Source organism: Lipotes vexillifer, unplaced genomic scaffold (assembly GCF_000442215.2).
Source record: "Lipotes vexillifer unplaced genomic scaffold, Lipotes_vexillifer_v1.1 scaffold741, whole genome shotgun sequence".
Taxonomy (NCBI): Eukaryota; Metazoa; Chordata; class Mammalia; order Artiodactyla; family Lipotidae; genus Lipotes; species Lipotes vexillifer.
This window is the reverse complement of record NW_006796565.1, coordinates 1,511,178-1,531,300: the sequence shown is the minus strand read 5'-3', so window position 1 is coordinate 1,531,300 and position 20,123 is coordinate 1,511,178. Positions and strand designations below refer to the sequence as shown.

At 51.4% G+C, this 20,123-nt stretch overlaps 1 protein-coding gene across 1 annotated transcript in view; it reads right to left on the bottom strand.

Moving 5' to 3' along the window:
• CHST15 (carbohydrate sulfotransferase 15) overlaps positions 1 to 20,123 on the bottom strand; it is an 84,902-nt gene that overhangs the window by 2,557 nt on the left and 62,222 nt on the right. Inside the window, exon 6 of the mRNA XM_007468735.1 lies at positions 5,592 to 5,748. Within this exon, the coding sequence (XP_007468797.1) occupies positions 5,592 to 5,748 (157 nt within the window). The remainder of the gene's footprint in view (positions 1 to 5,591; positions 5,749 to 20,123) is intronic.

The window sequence follows — 20,123 nt, the reverse complement described above, 5'->3', positions numbered from 1 at the left end:
GATCTTCCCGGACCGGGGCACGAACCCGTGTCCCCTGCATCGGCAGGCGGACTCTCAACCACTGCGCCACCAGGGAAGCCCCAGAAGTTGGATTTTAAATGCCATGTGTTCTTGCTTCTCCATGCTGGGTTTGGTGCCCCCCGCACAAAGGATTCCCACCCTCAGGGTCCCATGCCATCCTCAGGTCAACCCTGCAGGTAGCTCCACACCACTTCATAGTGAGGAGTGGGGAGAAGGGAGAGGCCAAGGTCACACCCACCGATGGCGCGAATGTTCTTTGCACATATCCCGGCTGCCTCAGCTCCTATGCCCAGAGCAGCACAGACGTGAGAAACAGCGGCAAATGCTCCAGCAACAAGCCCCGAGAGGGAACAGCCAGATGCCTGCCGCCACACGGACGTCCATGACCTTGAGTGTGTGAGCACACCCCAATATTAGCAGAGTTGCACGAAGCCATCCCTTTCTGCCTACGCGTCGGGGTCCGTCCTCCTCCTGCGCCTTGTCTCATGCCAAGCTGCAAGCATGTGTGGTGAAGCAAGAACCTGACCACAGAGACGTCTGGCCCTTGTCCTCGGCTCCTGGAAGGTGATCTCTAGGCCACCTGGAATGTCCTGCCTGGTAAGGGTATCTTGCTTGCCTGGGGGGCTCTGGCCACTGGACAGTCTAAGTTATGATGGGGGCTTTGGGCCACGCAGTACCGGCCTGACCTCCAGGAGGGACTGGACAGTAAAGGTCGGTCAGGCAGGCAGTACGTGAGGGAGCCTCAAGAAGGCTGGGACACCAGAGGCTTGGGTGGCCTTCCCTGGATGGCTTCCTCCCTTGGCTGAGTTTAGTCTGTGTCCCTTCCCTGCTGTAAACCGCAACCTCGAGTGTAACAGCCACCAGCGTGTCTTGTGATTCCTTCTAGTGAGTTACTGAACCCGACAGTGGTTTGGGGGACTGCACCCAGCTTGCACATGGTGTCAGAAGGAACAGCGGTCTTGGGGACTGCCCCCTCTAACTTCAAAGTGGGCTCTAAACTCTTGGCAAGGCTCCAAAAAGGAGCAGGCCCTTCCCCTTCTGCTCTGAGGCCCCCCTTCTCCGGCACTCCCACCCCTGCCCCTACCCACCACGTCCTCTGGGACCCGGCTCCGTGTCCTGCCTCTGGCTCTGCCTCGCTGTGGTCTTCCCAATTGCTTCTCATTTGCCCCCTTCTCGTCTCTGTTCAGGCCGCATCAGCGCCTGCCTGGCACTGTCACAGCCCCCTGACTGGCGCTCCCACCTCTAGTCTCTGAGCGTGAGCTTCCCACGCCAGTGCCTGGCCTCGCCTGGCTCTCTGCGTGGGGCAAGTCCCTGGTCTGACTGGACTCCCGGCCCACCCCCTCCCAGGGCCCAGTCTCAGTTCCTGCAGCCGACACTTTCACGTCCTACCTCCTCTGCTTCCCAGCTCGACCTTGAGCTCCTCCAGGGCGGGGACCAGGCTCTTCCATCATCCCAGCCGCAAGTGGCCTGCGCCCAGCCACTCACACTGAACGCGGTGGCAACGGTAAGACGGTGAAACGCTTGACAAAATAGGTACAGACACTAGTTTCATCTCTGGCTAGTCTCACTCCATTTCATTGTTTTTCTAATTGTGTGGGAGGTGGTGGAGGAAGAAAAACAATTAGAGGGGAGAAGCTGTCTCCAAAATTCATTAGCTGCCTACAGCCCTCAAGTTGTCACTACCTTAGACACCAGCTCAGGAAAAGACGTCAAGCTGGGCCAGAGCTAAAGAGAAAATGAGCACGTGCCAGCCTCGGAAATAAATACACGAGTCGCCTCCAACACAGACAAACCGCTATGAGAACGTCTCCCTGTTAAGTCATCGAGAGCTCTTCGGTTCTTTGTCAGGCTCCCAGGCCGGCCCCTCCCAGGGAGGACCAACCTGATGAGCTTTATATCTTCCGGGGAACCCACCTTTGCTACTCAGAACCTTCTAGAAGGAAAGGAGCTGGGAATTTGCGGCAGGATGAGGGTGTTTTAAAGTAGCTGCAGAGGTCCCTGCACCTGTCCACGGGTGACAGTATTTCCCTGAGAGCGTGTCTGTGTCTTCGTGGGGAGCCCCCTCCACTGGCCCAGGCCTCCAGTAGCTGAGGCTTCTTTCCCACGAGGGCTAGTCCGGCAGCGGAGGGGCCGTTGGGGGCAGGCAGGGAACAAACCTGGGGGCTCTTCAGGGGAAGAGAGGTGGGGAAGCCTCCCCTGGCCCCCTGAACACTCCATCCTCTGGCTCACTCTAACCCCCAGCCCCCTTACCAGTTAAGGGAGGCGCCGCTCACCTCGAGTGACAGTTTACAGTGTGCGCAGCATAACTACTAACAAACCTAAGACAGGCCCACTCAACACTTTTTCCGCACCCTTCCCCAGTATCGGCCAGAGAATCACAATGGAATGAACATAAAAAGGTTGTTTAGGGGAAGTGCCCGATGCATTTAAAATTTTAAAACACCAGAGCGGAGAGGAGCCTTTGAGGTTACCTGCTTCAGCCGGCTCTTGATGGAAAAACCAACCAAGGCCCAGGGAGTGCGGAGTCCTGCTTGCCCAGGGTCAGCCGAGAAGACCCTCCAGAGCCTGGTCCTGAAGCCAGGTACTTGCGCTTGGGGCCTGTCCCCGCCCCGTGCTGGGAAACAGCTGAGGAGCCAGTGCAGGGTCTCCCCTGACAGGCACATGCCAAACCTCTCTGGTCCCCATTAGGGATTTGGTTGGAACTCTCTACTCAGCCTCTCCACTAGTTTCACAAACTCCCCATTCATTCATTCTTCAAATAATCTAGTGCATCCTGCATGCCAGGTACCCTGCTAAGCAATGGAGAGACGTTGCTATGTAACAGACGTGGCCTCTGGCCACGTGGCGCTTGTAATCTAGTGGAGACAGAGCTAAAATGGTGAAGAAACAATTATCTATAATCGCCAGTTGTGACACATGCTGTGGGGAAACGAATAGTGTGGAGAGAGAGAGAACAGAAGGTCAGATTAAAGCCATACTTGAAGGGTGAGGAGTCCTGCGAAAACCAGGAGAAGCGCGTGCCGCGGAGGGGAGTGTGGAAGACTCTGGAACCAGGCTTCTCCAGGCCAAGCACAAAACACACCCACCTGGAGGGCTGTTAAACAGACTGGACTGATGGACCCACCCCCAAAGTTCCTGATTCTGGGGTCTGAGGCTCGACCTGAGAGTTTGCATTTCTGACAAGTTCCCGGGGAGGCTGATTTTCTTGGTCCAGGGAGCACACCTTGCAAAGCCCTGCTCTGAGGCACGAGGACCTAGCAGGAGAGAGCGTGGCCGGAGAGCAGCAGTGGACAGGGAGGCAGGGGAGGTGGCCTGGAGGAGGTGGACAGGTGGGCGGGGCGGGCTCGTGCGCTCAGGGGCCACAGGAAGGCAGGGAAGGTCTTAAGCGGGGTAGCGCCCCGCTCCACGTACGTATGAAAAAGATGGGCCTCCCTGCACTGTGGTTGACTGGGATTCACAGCTGGAGGGAAATTCGCTTCTCTCATCCCAGAAATGAAGATTCACCCCGAAGAGGAGGGTTTCAGACCGCTCTTGCCTTCCTGGCTCTTCCCACTGTGCAGGAGCTCTCCAGGGACCGAAGGGTCACGGCGATCTGCATTACCTCACGGCCCCACCATCCTGTCACTGATCCTGCCCTGGGGTCTCATTCTGACCAGAGACGCCTCGTCATCCTCAGCAACTCATGGAATTGAATTAAAAAGCACATGTCTCCCGCCGGTTCAAACCCTCCTTTTTAGGAGCCAGCTAGGGAAGGTGGAAATGCCATGAGCCTCATCAAAGGCCATGGGACCTGGGATTAAACCCTGAGCCTGCCCATCACAAGCTACGTGACTCTGGGTGGGAGAGTTAACCTCTGTGAGCCTCTGTGTCCTCATCTGTAAAATGGGCTGGGATTTCAGGGAGACGGAGAGGACTGAACAAGATGATGCCCTGCGAGGTGCCCCTCACCCTCTCTCTAGCAGGAAGGACAGAAGTTAATCACTGGGGACAACTCTAGATCTTGATCAGCCTGGAGACACCAGCACCAGAGAAGTCCACATGACAGACCTTGCTAAAACTAGCTTTTATTGACCACTGGCTCCCACATACATCTGCCTTCCCACAGTCTGCCACCCTAGAAAGTCAAAGTCTTTTTCCTTTGTCTTGTCACTTCCCTACATATTTATGGTTCTCTTGCAAAGACGCTATATAAGCCCGAGATCTAACCACCCATCCGAGTTACTACTCATCACTGGGGCTCCCGTGTATATGTTCACGTGTGCATACGCACGTGTTAATAAACTTCTGTTTGCTTTTCTCTTGTTTATCTTCCGTCAGTCTAATTTACAGGGCCCGGGTCAACGAACCTGAGATGGGTAGAGGAAAAGGATTATCTTCTCGCCCCCTACACGCGAATGAACTACCACTCTCTAACCCTTACCACAGCCTAGTAAAGCAGTGTTATCACCCCATTTTATGATGAAGCAACTGAGTCTCGGAGAAGCTAAGACAACTGCCCAGAGTCAGTTGCCCGAGTGGGAACTGAACCCACACCACTCTCTGGCTCCAAAGGCCACTCCTTCTACCCCACACCCCCAGCCAGATTCTGTGTGGATCCTTCGTGTGCATCCTCCCTGCCAAACTATAAATTCCAGCGGGACAGCCCGGAATCCTACCTACGGCCTCTGTGCATCCTGCCAGATAAGATGGCCTAGATAATGGAAGAGGAAGAGGGGGTGAACCCTCTTGACTTGGAACCCCACCGCACCTGGGGGTTCCCAAGCCTCCACCTCAAGCAGATCTCACCACATGGCACGCTCAGCAGAGCAAGGCTGTGAACCACGCTCCGGGGCAGGTGACATATTAGCTTCGCTGAGGAAGGCTTACCCACTGCGGCAAACCTGCTGAAACGGCACTTAGGACAACCCCGGGTGCGGTGCAGCAGAAAACCATCCCTTAGCTAAACCGTGCTGAATTCACCATTAACAGCTTCTTTTGCTTTAAAAAAAAAAAAAAAAAAAAAAAAAAAAGGGAAAAAAGGGAAAACTTTTTTTTTTTAAAAAAAAAAAAAAAAAAAAAAAAAAACGGGCAAGAAGCGTACAGCTACATTCGTGAAAGCAAACAAGAACAAAGGAAAAAGGGATCAATGGAAAATATGTTTCCATTAAGACCCTGTCGGAGAAGCACTGAAAGTCACTGGTGGGTAATTTTTTAAACCAACAAAACAATCCAGCATTGGAGAGAACGCTCTTAAGACAATCAGAGAGTTGGTCTGCCAATCCTAATTGCGGGGTGTGCTTTCGGAGCCTCACTAAATAGTAATCTTCCTAAATGCGCCCTCATTCTTTCGCAGAGGGAGGAGAGAGCATTGTAACTGGGAGGTCAGCGCGGGAGAAAGCAGGGGGCCAGCTGAAAGGGTCCATCAGCTTTTACAGTTTTTACATCCATGAATATTTGTTTTGCATTAGCCACCGCTCAAAGGCACGGGGAGAGGCATTTGCACATTAAAATGCTCCTCTGTTTATCCGCTAAAATCCCGATGCACAATGCCCTCGCATAATAACCGCCGAGCAGCCCCTCTGCGTACGCACAGGCATGGCGTTGTTAAGAGTGTTGTTGTAGACACAGGCGCGCAGTGAATAACCCAGCACGCAAGTTTCAAACAGCTGCAGCGCTTCTGTCACTTTCTCATGGAAGTCATCTGCAGATTTATTCGAACTTGCAAAGTAGAGATAGTCTGAGTACAACCTGTGAATAAAACAAATGGGTATCTTTTACCACCAGGAATGTGAAATCTCGACATTTGAGTGACAATGGAAATCTACAAGCAATTATATGACCTCATTAAAACACAACCATTCCTCGCCCCCCCGCCACCCCCCGGCAGAAAGCCACGTCCTACCACCCTGGACACCCTCACCCTTCCCAGGGCCACCCGCTCTCCTGGCCCCAGACAAGCCACCCGTAGTTTCTGTGGTTTCTTTTTTTTTTTTTTTTTCTTTTTTTTTTTTTTTTTTTTTTCTGGTTCTTTCTAGGCACCTCAGGCCGCGGCTGTTCTCACAGTAACAGTGAACTTCGAAACACCAGATTACAAAGATCGTACAACAGCAGACAGAGGCTGTGAAAATTTTACGTCCCCTCCGGTTCCTCTCTCCTCTGCCGGCGGCAGTAATAACGGAACAGCTGTCGCTCTCCCCGTATTACAATTCCGTGTGAAATTCCCAGCCCTTACCACAGACTCTGAACGTTAAAACAAAAATTATGAAACATATCTTTCTAGGTTGATAGGGACCTATTTTTTAACACAGTGTAAAAATACCCCCATGTACGCACGCAGAGGCCTGTAGGCCTACGTGTGTGTCCACACACACGGGATCTCTTCACACAAACCCCACTGCACGTATGTAACAGTGTTTTCACTCAGGAGCAGACAGCGTCTCTCTTTGACCAAACTGTTCTCAGGTTCCTCTGAACCCTCTTCCCAACTTGGCCTTGAGGTTTAGACTTCCTTGTGGGTCTCTGTATCGCCCAATTTCAACAAGAATCCTGCTATGTCCGTTTAGCCAAAACCCCCCCCTTACCCCTGCTGTTTCTTCTTAGTAACTTCCCATCCACCGACTCACATCCTCCTTGGCTATGAATTCCCAGTCTTCCTTGTATTTGGAGTTGGCCACAATCTCATTCCCCTACTGCAAGGCCCGACCACAGTGGTCCCTACACCTATTGCTACAGCCCTGAATAAACTCTGCCTTTTACCATTCTTTAACACGAGTCAGAATAACTTTCTTTCTTTCTTTCTTTTCCACAAATCTTCTGAAAATATACTTTACTGGACTTTCAACATTACAGATAGACACTTTCTTTTACCATGGGATAATTCTTTTCTTATATCAAATAAACAAAAAGTAAAACAAAACAAGTTACAACACTGTAATGAGCATAGCTTTGTTTTAACGTTTTTGGCCCCAATTTCCCCTGTGGTCTCAACTTTTGATGCCCCAGCCCGCTCTCTCTCCCGTACTCTAAGTCATAGGGGGGAGGCGGTGTCTAGCATTAAATTCGTCTGTAAACCAGGAATACTAATTGTGCTTTCCTCGTGACGTATAAACAAGATAATCCATATAAATCCCAGGGATGACCCTCATTATCAGTTCCTTATATATCCTTCCAGAAATTTTCAGTGCACACTCAAATATATATCTGCATATTTTGTATTTTTTAAAAACATAGATGTATCAGGTCATATTGGATGGGATCAGTTAATGTATCTATTATTACGGCACTCCCCTAATTATTTAATTTGGGGGAATTTTGAACATCCGTAAAAGTAGGTAAGATAGTACATACACAGCAGCCCAGTATAAACCTTATTCCATTGTCACCCAGTAGTTTTTTCTTTCTTTCTTTTATTTTTTTTGGGGGGGCACGCCACGTGGATTGCGGGATGTCAGTTCCCTGACCAGAGATTGAACCCGGGCCACAGCAGTGAAAGCACCGAATCCTAACCACTAGACCACCAGGGAACTCCCTAGTCTTTTTTTTTTTTTTTTTTCCCAACGCCTGAGTCACTGTGAATTAGATGTTAAAAACTTGTAGGTAAAAAGAGTTCTAATGCAATTCAAATCAGTAATTAAAAAAGAATACAGCCTTTGGTATGAATAAGAAAATCAACCCTAGTTTAATAGATATAATTTTGAAAAAAAAGCTTATGCATGAATACAGACACATGCAGAGTACCACCTGCCACAGGCTCTGGACGCGCAGGATCAGCGGCCATGGCTCACGGGCCCAGCCGCTCCGCGGCATGTGGGATCTTCCCGGACCGGGGCACGAACCCGCGTCCCCTGCATCGGCAGGCGGACTCTCAACCACTGCGCCACCAGGGAAGCCCCCCAGTAATTTTTTACATTAACAGAACTTCTGAGTTCTGTTGTGAGTTTCCTATGCCTTTTTCTCCTCTGTTTCTGCGGGCTGAGAGGGTAAGTCTTTACCTTTTTTCGCTTTTCAAAAATCACCCCTTTGTTTCTGTCTTATGCCTTTTTCAATGCACACCCTCTAGGGCCCACCACTGCTCTGCCCAACACCCTGTACTCACACTCAACCCCCAGCTGCCCAGAAACCAGGCTGATTCAGACTGGCTCCCTGCTCTGTGGTGTCACGTTTCTCTCTTTCTCAGCTCCATACTTTCTATTCTGCCAACTTCTCCAACCTAGCTTCCCTCTTTCCAGTGAAGGAAATTCAGCAAATCGTAGTAGGTACCCACAGGTCTGGGGATTGTAGATGTGCACCGCTGACTGCACCCAGGGCTTCCGTCGTGGCACTCAGCCAACCTCATCCCTGCAGAGACGGCAGCGCCTTTGGAGCACAGGTCAGCTGCAAACACTCCTGCTCCAGCACCCCTCACTTCTCGCTACAGCTGTAGGCGTTTCCAAAGATTTCCTAACAAGAGCAGCGCTTCTCAGGGACCAGACTGTCTTCCCCTCTGGCGTTTGGCACAGTGCCTTCTACACGGCCCTTTAGAAATCATCCACTGCCAGTGTCCACAGAGGACACCTCTGAGAAGTCTTGAGATGTTTGGGATCTGCTCACAGATTGCCTAGAATCCGAACACACACTGGAAAGTGTTCGTACATCTCAGCCTGGTCAGCCAAACCTCCAAAATGACCTGCTTCAAGACTAATCGTTAGAGATGCTCAGGTAAGTAGATCCTCCCCCAGATCCATGTTCACCCAAATACAGGACCCAGATGACACTACATCTGTCCCCCCATTACAAGTGTCCCCCCACGTTGGCTGTGCTGTTTTCCCCCTTCAAAAACAGGACCTCCATCAAGACAAACATGGCACCTGTCACTGCAGCGTCGGTCATAGTATAATCTAAAAGCTGATGGATAAACGCCAAAACCAGATTTGCATGGACCTCAAAGTGCAGTTGAGCTGTACGCAACTGGGCACCTTGTGGCAATGGGTCTGATGGAGGTTTCTTCTGGCTCACACATTTCCTATGAGTGCTGTCGATATTACGACTTTGCCCAAGAAAGACGCCTCTGAAACTGTCATCAAAATCTGTACCTAATTGGAAGTCCAAGTCCAGAGTTCTTACCAAGGACTCCCACACAGCTATCCAAATTTGTTGGCAGAATTGGAATTCTATCACGTAAACTGCCACTTAAAAACCCAACCCTCGGCTCAAGCTTTCCATGCTGAGTTTATTTTGTGGTAATAACATTTCTTGTAGGCGTGTGGCTCATAAATAAAACAAGAGCCTCTAAACCTGGCTGAATTTTAAACACATAGTAACTTCATGAAGAATATTAACTTCATGAAGGCTCTTTCCATCCAATTCTTTAGAGATCAAGAAGTAATCCTGGGGGACAAACTGGGACGTGTTCAATGGTCCAACCAGGCCAGCCCAGGCCCACCGGGGTGAGAATACTTTGATCGTCATCTGTTTGGGGTACAGTGAAATGAACTCAGGACCCCACCTTCTGTGAATCAGGTTCATGGCCAGGCCCACCTCCTCGGGAGGGTGAGGGGAGATTTCTCCTGCCCCTCAGTCCCCCAGGGACCCTGGATCTGCCCATAGGGTGGGTGGTGGGCTTCCTAGAGCCCACACACATGCTGGGATGCATGTCTGTAACAAGTCCTTCATGCCCTATTTGAGCAGGGACCTCTCCCCTCCCCCTCTCCCATTTGGATTCTATAGATTTCCCAAAAGATATGCCCAAGTCCTAACCTCCAGTACCTGCAAATGGGATCTTACTTGGAAATAGGGTCTCTGCAGACCTAATTATGTTGAAGACCTCCAGATGAGATCATCCTGGATTTACGGTGGGTCCTAAATCCAAGCACTGGTGTCCCTATAAGAAGAGGCTTGGACAGGGACACATGGGGTGAAGGCATGTGAAGACAGCTTGTGTTACCTACAAGCCAAGGGATGCCAGGATTGCAGAAGCCATAGGAAGCTGGGGACCCATGGAATGGATTCTCCGTCAGAGCTTCCAGGAAGGACTAACCTTGCCAGTACCTTGATTTTGACCTGTGCCCTCCAGAACCATGAGAGAATAAGTTTCTGTTGTTTTAAGCCACTACGTTTGTGATAATTTGTTACAAGAGCCCCTAAGAAAACTAGTCCAGATTCTAAACCCGGATTCCTGAGGAGTCATTTTTGGCAGCCCTCTCTCCCACCCTGAGACCCTAGAAGGGTGACCTGTGTGTACAGGAGGGCGATGGCCATGTGGCCAGCTCTTCCGCAGAGAAATGTGAAGGAGGAAAAGCAAAACAGGACCCTTACTTTCCCGCAGGGCACCACTGGGTCCTCCCGAAGAATCAGGCCGGTGCTTCCTAAGAATGTCTCCAATGAACAATACTATGATTTCCCCACAACTGCTCTCTAGAGAAGAGGAGTCAGATAATGACCTTGGATTAGTGCAAGCCACCTGGATGGGCTAAAACCACTCAGAAAACGTTGAGAAGGACAGCAAATATATCACGAATAAGTACCCAAACGGACCTCGAAACGCTAGAGTAGGCATGAAATGGAGGAGCACCCTAGGGTCCTCGCCCCCCGTGTCCTCGCCCCCCGGGTCCTCCGCCTGCCTTTTGTCTGTGGAAAAACTGCAGCCAAAGAATAAGTTTAATCAGAGAAGTGAGAAAATGCAGAAACAGGAAAACAGTCCAACAGACTAAGTAATACCAGTTTAGTCACAAAGCAAAGCCAAGGACCTTCAGTTCCTCCTCAAGGGCTACAGATCGTATTCTGAGCCACATCCCGCGAGCGGTCTTATAGATACTGAAACCCTCACCAGGTGGAGGAAGTGAACTCCATGGTGACCAGACTGTAGCCACGACATAAGCTGCCACCATTCCGAGACCTGGCCTCAGGAAAATGGGAACAAACCGACCCTGGAACTGAAGATTAATTGTACCTAAAACAATCAAGATGATGCTGGTCAGACCACCGATGACCAATTTCAAGACCTGTTTCGTGAGTATCAAACCTGGCTGCAATAACAGCGCTTTGCCTGGGGGCACATCCCGCGAGCGGTCTTATAGATACTGAAACCCTCACCAGGTGGAGGAAGTGAACTCCATGGTGACCAGACTGTAGCCACGACATAAGCTGCCACCATTCCGAGACCTGGCCTCAGGAAAATGGGAACAAACCGACCCTGGAACTGAAGATTAATTGTACCTAAAACAATCAAGATGATGCTGGTCAGACCACCGATGACCAATTTCAAGATGACTGTCAGAGCTGCCTGTGCTGTTTCTGCACGCAGCCCCCTCCCTCCGTCTACAGAAGCTCTTGCCCCCGATTGTCAGGGGAGGGGGAGTCGGCCTTTGGACAGGCGTCTGCCCTCCCCCACCCCGCTGGTTGCCTGCATCCAAAATAAAGCAAACCTTCCCTTCCACCAACCTGTCCTCTTTATTGGCTTTCAAGCAGCGAGCAGCCAGACCCCCACTTTCGGTTACAGGCACACTCATGTAACAAGTGGAAATGTAAAGAAATAAGCCTGGACGTCCACATTTGAGTCTTTAAAACCAACTGTACAATGACGAAATAGGGGAAAGAGGCCAACCTGGAAAATGCACAAGGGGTTTAGTTGACATAAATATACAACGAATCCTCACAGAACTGCAGGGACACTGACGTGACTCCAGGATGCATTAACAAAGGTACGGCATTGAGAATGCGGGAGGGCGTTGCTTCCGCCACCCTGGCAGGTCCCAGCCCCAAACGACACTTGCCTTCAGTGCTGGCTGACAAACAGTAAGGGGGAAGGGGCCGTTCCATCTGGAGAAGCAGGACTTAGCAAGAAGGGTGCCAGCTTCAACAGCTGAAAGGGTATTCGGAGCTGGGAGAAGACATGTCCCAAACTCCTGAAGGACTGACCCTAGGTAGAAGGGTCAGGAAGAAAGGCTGGTTTGATCCCGTCCAGCATGGCGGGAGCGGCCCCAGCGGCAAAGGTCAAGGCTGGAGGAGCTGAGAGCTCCCTGGCTGGGTGAGGGCCAGCTGACCCTGATGCCCGCCCCCAGCCCTGAGTTTTGGTGCTGCCAACCCCCCCTCCCGCGGGACCACCTCATCTTCTGACTCTCAAACCCTCCCAAACAGATGGGTGTTATATGTGGCCAGAACTGTTTCCAACAGCAATTCCAAATATATGTCCAAAGACATTCCAGGCCTCTGTGCTGCGGTTATTTTGAAGGCCGCTGGGGTGGCCCTGGGACGGCAGGCCTGCTCATGGGGGTGAGGCGCCTTTTCTGTGCAGGGCAGAGGTCCCGGGACCTCAGCACTGCTGGGAAGGGAAATGGATGTGGCAGGGGCTCCCTCCACCTGGTGCCTCTGGAAGGGATCGCGTCTCTTCCCAAGGGAACAGAGGAGTGGCCATCAGTGAGCTTGCAGGTCTCAACATGTAAAATCTTGGTGGTTACCCAAGGTCACAGCTGAATGCAGCCAACAGTGACAGGGCACTGCTCTGAGCCCAGGTGAGCAGAGGTGGGTGTATTGATCATCCGGAAAACAGGGGCAACCACGACTCCGTGGGCCCCTCCTCCAGCCAGGCTCCCTCGAGTGCTGTACAGGTTCAGCTCCCAGAATCCTCTTGGTGTCCACCCGCCGCGTGCCTGCTCGTGGCTAATGAGGGCTGCCCTCCCCCGGCCCTGTGCTCGGCACTGCACGTGTATTCTCCTTCCCTGTTCATAACCAGTCTTTGAGATGTGCACTGTCGTTACCAGTCTTACAGAGCTTCCTAAGGTCATGCTGCCCAGGAAGCCTCAGGGCTGGCCCCACACCAACCCAGGCCTGCCTGACCCCAAAGCCCACTGACCCAGCAGGACCTGGCCCAGCCTCATAGTTTAGGGATGTAGCCAAATCAGCAGCTGACTTGAGTGGGGCACTAGCCAGCTGATGCTCTGGGGGTTTTGTTTGTTTTTAAGATTTTATTGTTTTAGGTGCAGAGTGATTTGGAAGCAAGAGTCAGTTCTGTTACAGAACTACTCAATAAGTTACAGGAGACTGAAGAGCAGTTGCACGTGTAATAGAGCAGCAAACATTCAGGACGAACAGGAGTGGCACTGGTGTGACCAGGAAAAGCAGAGGCGTTTACGGAGCACCGCACGGGCATCTAGAAACCACAGCAACGACAGAGGTGCAGGTACCTGTCACAGTTTCCGTCCTCACTTCCTGACCTTTCATCACTTGGATAAGCTTCCATTCATTGATCACTGCAAATAGCTCATTCGATTTTACCTGTCTGGCTCTGAGAGGACAAGGTACACGTTGATCGGCCTTTCCTCACGGTGGGGCCCCTGCAGGTTCCGGCTCGTGCGTTACTTGTTCAGTGAGACCAGCCCCGTGCGGCGGGTTTCTCCTCCTTTTGTGATATTTTTGTTCATACCATGTTTCAATTGACAGATAATCCACACACTGTAAAATTCACCCTTTTAAAGTGAACGCTGTAGTAGTTTTTAGTAAACGCACAAACTCGTGCAAATACAGCATCATCTAATTCCAGAACATTTCATCACCCCACAGGGACTGATGGCTTTCACCCGTCAGTCCCCAGAGGGCCTGGGTCAGAAGCCGCTCGGATCCCCCAGCCCAAGAGGCCCCCAGAAGCTCGAGCCTCAGGGTCAGGTCCGCCCAGCCAAGTGCAGGCTGGCGGAGGCCTGGAGCTTCGCCATCTCTCCTGGCTTCCGCACACCCCTCGGCCGTCTCAGGGAGCCGTGCTTGGAGGAAAGACCCGGGGCAGATGCTGAAGCTGTGGACGGCTGGGGGCGGCCACGGCTGCTGGATGGGCTCACCCCAGGCCGTGCTTGCCCCGGCCTCCCTGTGCTCCCGGAGCACCTGCCGGCCAGCCACATACGTGTGAAAGGTCACATTTCATCACCAGCAGCCCCGCAGCGTGGGCTCACTCACATCTTCTAATCCACCCCCCGGTGAGAGCACAGTGTTCCGCGGCTGTGGAGGGTCACATACACGTGGTTACCAAAGTGACAGCATTTTTAGTTTTTTAAGGAACCTCCATACTGTTCTCCATAGTGGCTGTATCAATTTACATTCCCACCAACAGTGCATGATGCTGAAGCTGTGGACGGCTGGGGGCGGCCACGGCTGCTGGATGGGCTCACCCCAGGCCGTGCTTGCCCCGGCCTCCCTGTGCTCCCGGAGCACCTGCCGGCCAGCCACATACGTGTGAAAGGTCACATTTCATCACCAGCAGCCCCGCAGCGTGGGCTCACTCACATCTTCTAATCCACCCCCCGGTGAGAGCACAGTGTTCCGCGGCTGTGGAGGGTCACATACACGTGGTTACCAAAGTGACAGCCAAAGCAGCCCGACATTACTCTCCATTTGCTGGCATCCATATCCAAATCACTGATTGATCACTTCCCAACCTCCGATACGGTGTCATCAATAATGATTATATTTATTTTTCCTACAGGAAAAAGTACCCTTTAATGTAGCTGGGAAGGAGGCCCTTTCGCCCACTGAATCACACACCGTGAACATCTCATCACGAGGAACACTGAATCAGGACTGGCCAGAGCAGCTTATTTGGAGGAAATGTCTCAAGTCACCCAGGCTGTGCCTGCGGGTGACACTGATGTTCATTTTCTGCCAGAGGAGAACATACAGGCTTGGGGCTAAAAAGGTCCAAAGGGATGCAAAGCTTCCGGTTCATGGGGGCTGCCTGGGCCAGGTCTTCTGCTCCCCTTGAGCACGAGAGGGGCTCTGGGTCGCTCCCCCCACCGTTTCTCCCTGAGCATCCAATCACGGGGCCTTGGTGAACATCCACAGATGGAGGCAATGCCAACATCCTCTCTACCTACGAGCCCGGTATGGCTCACAAAGCACTTTCACTTGATGCGCCCGTGATCCCGATACCAGGTGTCTCTACAGGTGAGGAAAGGCAGGCGCACAGAGGATGGGTGGGGTACCCCTGGGTAAGGCAGCAGCGAAGCCAGACCTAGATCCCCAGGTGGCGGACCTCATTGCAGAGCGATGGCCACCACTCCCCAGGCTGGCCGGGCCGTGACACGGGCCGCGTTCACTCATCAGCCCCGCACTCTGGGTAGCAGAGGTCCCTGAACTCCACCTGGCGGCCCAGAGTCAGCGCTCCGTGCCCGCATCACCTCCCAATCTGTGCAGACTGAGGACAGCGCTCCTCGGCACACAGAGCCTCCCTCTGCAGACCATCCATGTGGGAACACTCAGGTCTGCCAATGACTTTGTAAACACTTCCCCCAAAATAAACAGCGTTTTCAGCACAGGAGTTTTCAGCACGATGGTTTTTCTCCCACCAACAACAAGATGCAGTCCCTCCCCAGGCGGTCACTCCTGAACGGCTTTCAGAGAACAGGGCGCGTGGCCCCAGCCCGGGCCCGGCCAGCTCCCCCTCCCTGCCCTGGGCAGCTCACAGTGCAGCTCTATCAAAGTGACCTCACACCACTTCTAGGGCCCATACAAAGGTGTGTCAGTGACACCCAGACAGGCAGCTTCTGAGAAGCAAAATGCCTGAATTCACCAGGAAATTAACAAGCAGCTTAGGATGCTCCCCACCAGTCTTCCTCAAGACCGCTGCCTTAGGATCCTTAACCCTCCAAGGTCTTAAAGCGGGAAGAGGGAAGAGAGCAGGACCTGGGCCGGGGTGGGGGGTGGGGGAGTGGAAATTGATCCGTGGCTGTCGTCACGGCCTTTATACTCCAACGTCCCTACACCCCGCAACTGCATCTCTTGCCCACAGGGGAGCTCTCCTAATCTCCCTTTGAGATAGTTTACATTAAAAATCAATCTGTCGGTGCTAAGGAACAGCCTGCTTTTTAATCCTCGTGCAAATCTGTTATAGAGAAAACATCTCACGGCCCTGGAGTGCCAGAGCTCCTCTTCTGCCTGCGAACATGTCTCTGGCACTAAATCGGTGCTTCCAGAGACCTGGAGAAGTTGGGCTGTTTGGAGAAGGTTTTCGGCACCTGCTGAGTCACAATACAGATTCTCTTCCGGAGTCAGAGGTTCACAGCAATTCAGAAGCTTCAATCCGGCTCAGCTCCCTCCTACGAGACCTGGTTATTGCCCTGGGTCAGCATCCTGATGTCACTGATACGGAGATAAGTGAATGAGCAGAGTCCAGGCTTAGGTACCTACACAGACTGGCATCCTTACTGCTCACAGAACTTTGCAGAAGTGGGGAGCCATCCTGCTCATGGTTGCAGGTCAGTCCCTTCACTGAAAAGCCCTGCCCCACCCGAGGTTAAACCTCCCCAGGTCAGACACAGCCAATGGCTGGTGCGTGGGAGATGCCTCGCAGAAGGGCCATCTCAGCTGCACAGCTCCCCGTGGGTTTGGCTGAGACCTCTGTTGTGACCCCTCCCTCTGTCAGTCCTGCCCTGTCGCTCCTCACAGGGGTTGTCCCGAAAGCACTCATAAACCTCCTGCACACAAAATGCTGTCTCAGAGCCTGCATCCCACTAACTGACCTACGATAGAGGTGGAAAGCTTGGATCCTCGGTCAGACTGACATGGGATGGAATCTCAGTCTGGCCACTTATTAACCAGGTGAGGGTGGATAGGTGACTTAACCCCACTGAGCCCACACACCTCAACTGTGACGCATCATGACAGCCCTCTCACCTGCTTGCAAAGTTCAAAGGAGGCGATGCCTGAAAAGGGCTTAGCACAGAGCCAGGGTGGAGTAAGTGCTCAATTAATGCTAGGTTCCCACCCCTCCACTGGATGAAGACTCCAGGAGGGCAGACAGGAAGGACTTTGCTCTCCAATCTATGCAGTGCATCCAGCATATCAAGGGTGCTCAATAAGTGTCTCATGAGTACATGAGTGCTCAGTTTGGTTATAGTTATTATTTGCCACTAATGTGGCCTAACAATAATAGCTAATAATTATATAGTATTTACCATTTGCCCAGCACTGTTTAAACATGCTACACACACTAAGTCATTTAATTCTCACAACTCTAGAGGTAGGACCATTTTCCCCCTTTTCACCGATGAGGAAATGAGGCACAGAGAGGTTGAGTAACTTGCCCAAGGTCACACAGCCAGTGAGTGGCAGAGCTGGGGTTCAAATACAGACCATCTGGTCCCTGAGGCTCTCTCTCTACCACAATGATCCTGGGTCCTTGTTCACCACTCACACATGCCACCAGCCACTCTGGAGATGGAGTGAAATTCATGAAAGGTTCAAGGTTCTAGTCCAAAGGTTCATCCCCGCTCATTACTCTCTGTTTGAATGACCAACGGTACATAAATGGATGCATTTCATTTAGAGCTTCATTCCTTCCATTCCTATTTCATCACCATAAGTAGAATAATTATTTAACCAGCCCAGTGAGTTGTTAAAAGAGATCAGTTTATAAAAGCAGAGGAAGAAAAAAAACTCCTTAGGTTCCAAGGCTCAAAACATTTGGGTCAAAATCAAGTTCTACTCTTAATGGAGCTGAGCTCTCCTTCCCTTCTGACTTACCTTCATTAACCGTGAAAACCAAAGGCTCCTGAGGTGGTCATTTCCATGCACTGTGGTAAGACTACACCCAGAATTAAGACCAAGATACAGAGACGGTAAAGTCCGTGACCGATGGCGCAGGACCACTCTCCGAACGCCTTCTGAATGAACTACACTGGAGACAACGCTCTGCGTTAAGAGTCAGCCTCTATCAACCGTCTCACAAATGAAGAGACAGAGGCCAGTGTGAGCACTGTTGAAAAGAAGTCTTTTCCACTTAAGCACTGAACTAAATGAAGGAAAATCCTGCTTATAATTGGTGGCTTCTTTTTAATTAACGGGCCGATTTAGCCTAGTTAATTCAAATTAACTAACTTGAATTTTAAAGTATCGTTATCTCTAACATAGAGAAACTTGCAACAGGAATTCCTGGCTGGCCCTTTTGGCCCTTAAGAAACATCCCATCCGCTTTCCACTATTCTCTCTTCCCCTCCAGAAAAATAAATGGACGTGCTGTTTACAACCTCCTCTGGAAACTTTAAAGTGATTGATTTGATTTTGCTTACAATTCCAACATTTTCACACCCTCTGCCTTTGATCAATTATAGAAATAAAGGCTAAATGTCAATCTAAAACTAGAAATAAAGGTTTCTCCCCACTCCTCTCCGAGCCTATCTGTAGAAGGAAAGAACAATTTGGTCCAATCGCCCTGGCAGCAAAAGCAACTCAGGGAATCTCCCACTTACAGAAGTGCAAGGTCACGGAGTGACTGAAGTGGCTAATGGCACAGGACCGAGTTAGACTAATAGGAACCTGGGTCCCAAGTGTTTGTTTCTTCAAGAGTGACCTAACCACCCAGAATTTATCATCCTTTCTGGTTGGGATGGGAAATAAGCCAGTCATTTCAGACAGGCCATGAGTCACGGGGTTCAAAAAAGAAGAAATTCCTATTGTTACATACTTTTATAAATGTTTAAAAAGCAATAGAACAGCTGCTGCTGTCGGTAACCCACACAGAAAATACACACGTGCACACACACACCCCTACGCGTGTGCGGGCCCTGCCACTCTACACGGTGCTACACTGGTACTTGCTCTTCTTCCGGCTCTAAGGGTTTGCTTTCCTGGAGGAACAGAGAGCAGCACGGGCAAAGGAGGTGTGCGAGGTAACTTCCTTTTTTAAAAAAATATTTATTTATTTATTTGGCTGCGCCGGGTCTCAGTTGCGGCACGCGGGATCTTTCAGTTGCGGCACGTGGCATCTTTTAGTTGCGGCACGTGGGATCTAGCTCCCTGACCAGGGATCGAACCCAGGCCCCCTGCATTGGGATCATGGAGTCTTAGCCACTGGACCGCCCGGGAAGTCCCGGGAGGTAACTTCTAAGATGGCCCCCAAGAGCCTCACTTCTTGGTGTTCACTCCCTGTAATCTCCTCCCCTTGACTATGGCCTGGGCTTTGTGACTTGCTTCTCATCAAGAGAACGTGGCAAGGGTGATGGGCTGTCACTCTGGTGCTCAGATTACCAAAGATGAAGGCTTCCAACTTGGTAGCAGCTCTCTCCTTTGCTGGCTGTGATGGAGCAAGCAACCTCTGATGTTGCTGAGGCCCAGTGGCAAGGTACTGAGGGAAGCCTCTAGCCAACAGCCAGTAAAGAACGGTGGCCCTCCTTCCAACAGCTCTTGAGGAACTGAATTCTGCTAACAACCACACAAGCTTGAAAGCAGAACCTTACCCAGTCAAGCCTTCGGATGAGGCCCTGCCCTGGTGACACATTGACTGCAACCTTGGGAGAGACCCTGAAGTAGAGGATCCAGAAAAGCTGTGCCAGGTTCCAACCCACAGAAGATAGTGTGACATAGTAAGTGTGTTGTTTTAAGCAGCCAAGTTTCTGGGTGATTTGTTACACAGCAGTAGATGACAAATACAGCAGGCAACCCCACGACTGGGTCAGCTTCCTCATGAGGCTGTCACCATGGCAACCTGCCCTTCTCCTTGGTACCATCACATGCATCATTAGAGTCAATGTCTCGCTTTCCTGACAAAGTACAGCTCCTGGAGGACAGGCACCTACACATGTCTGCTCAGCACCAAGCACAGTGCCCAGCATGTGACTGGGAATCGATGAACATTTTAACTCACGAACTCTTTCTGTTAAGTGAGCACCAGGAATTTAAGAACCTTCAGTTCCTGGTATAAATAGAGTATCTGTTCCTTAAAAAAAAAAAAAAAAAAAAGGAAACAAGAGGACGCCATCTTGGGCCCGAGAGCCTTCTAAAAGGGGGATTTTAGTCTGAGAGGAGAGTCAGGCACGTCCAGCTCCCCACTCAGTGTCTGAACCCAGGCAGCATGACGACCCTACCTATTAAAAGCTCACCTTTATGGTGCGTGTGTCCTCAGAGGTGGAATCAGGACTGCGGGGAGAAAGGGACACACTCAGGGAAGCTGGCCCCGCTCTCCAAGAGAACACGCGGTCCTTCCCTTCCTGCTCTCCGTTCTCCCTACTCAGAACGCTCCTTCCCCTTGACCACCTTGCTACTCTGTTCACTTGGCAAACTCTTACTCAGCCCTCAAAACCCCGCCTGGCCTCAGCTCCTCCAGAATGGCCTTTCTGGACCCCCGACTAGGAGGTCCTTCCCTCTTCAGTGCCACACTTCGCCCTCCC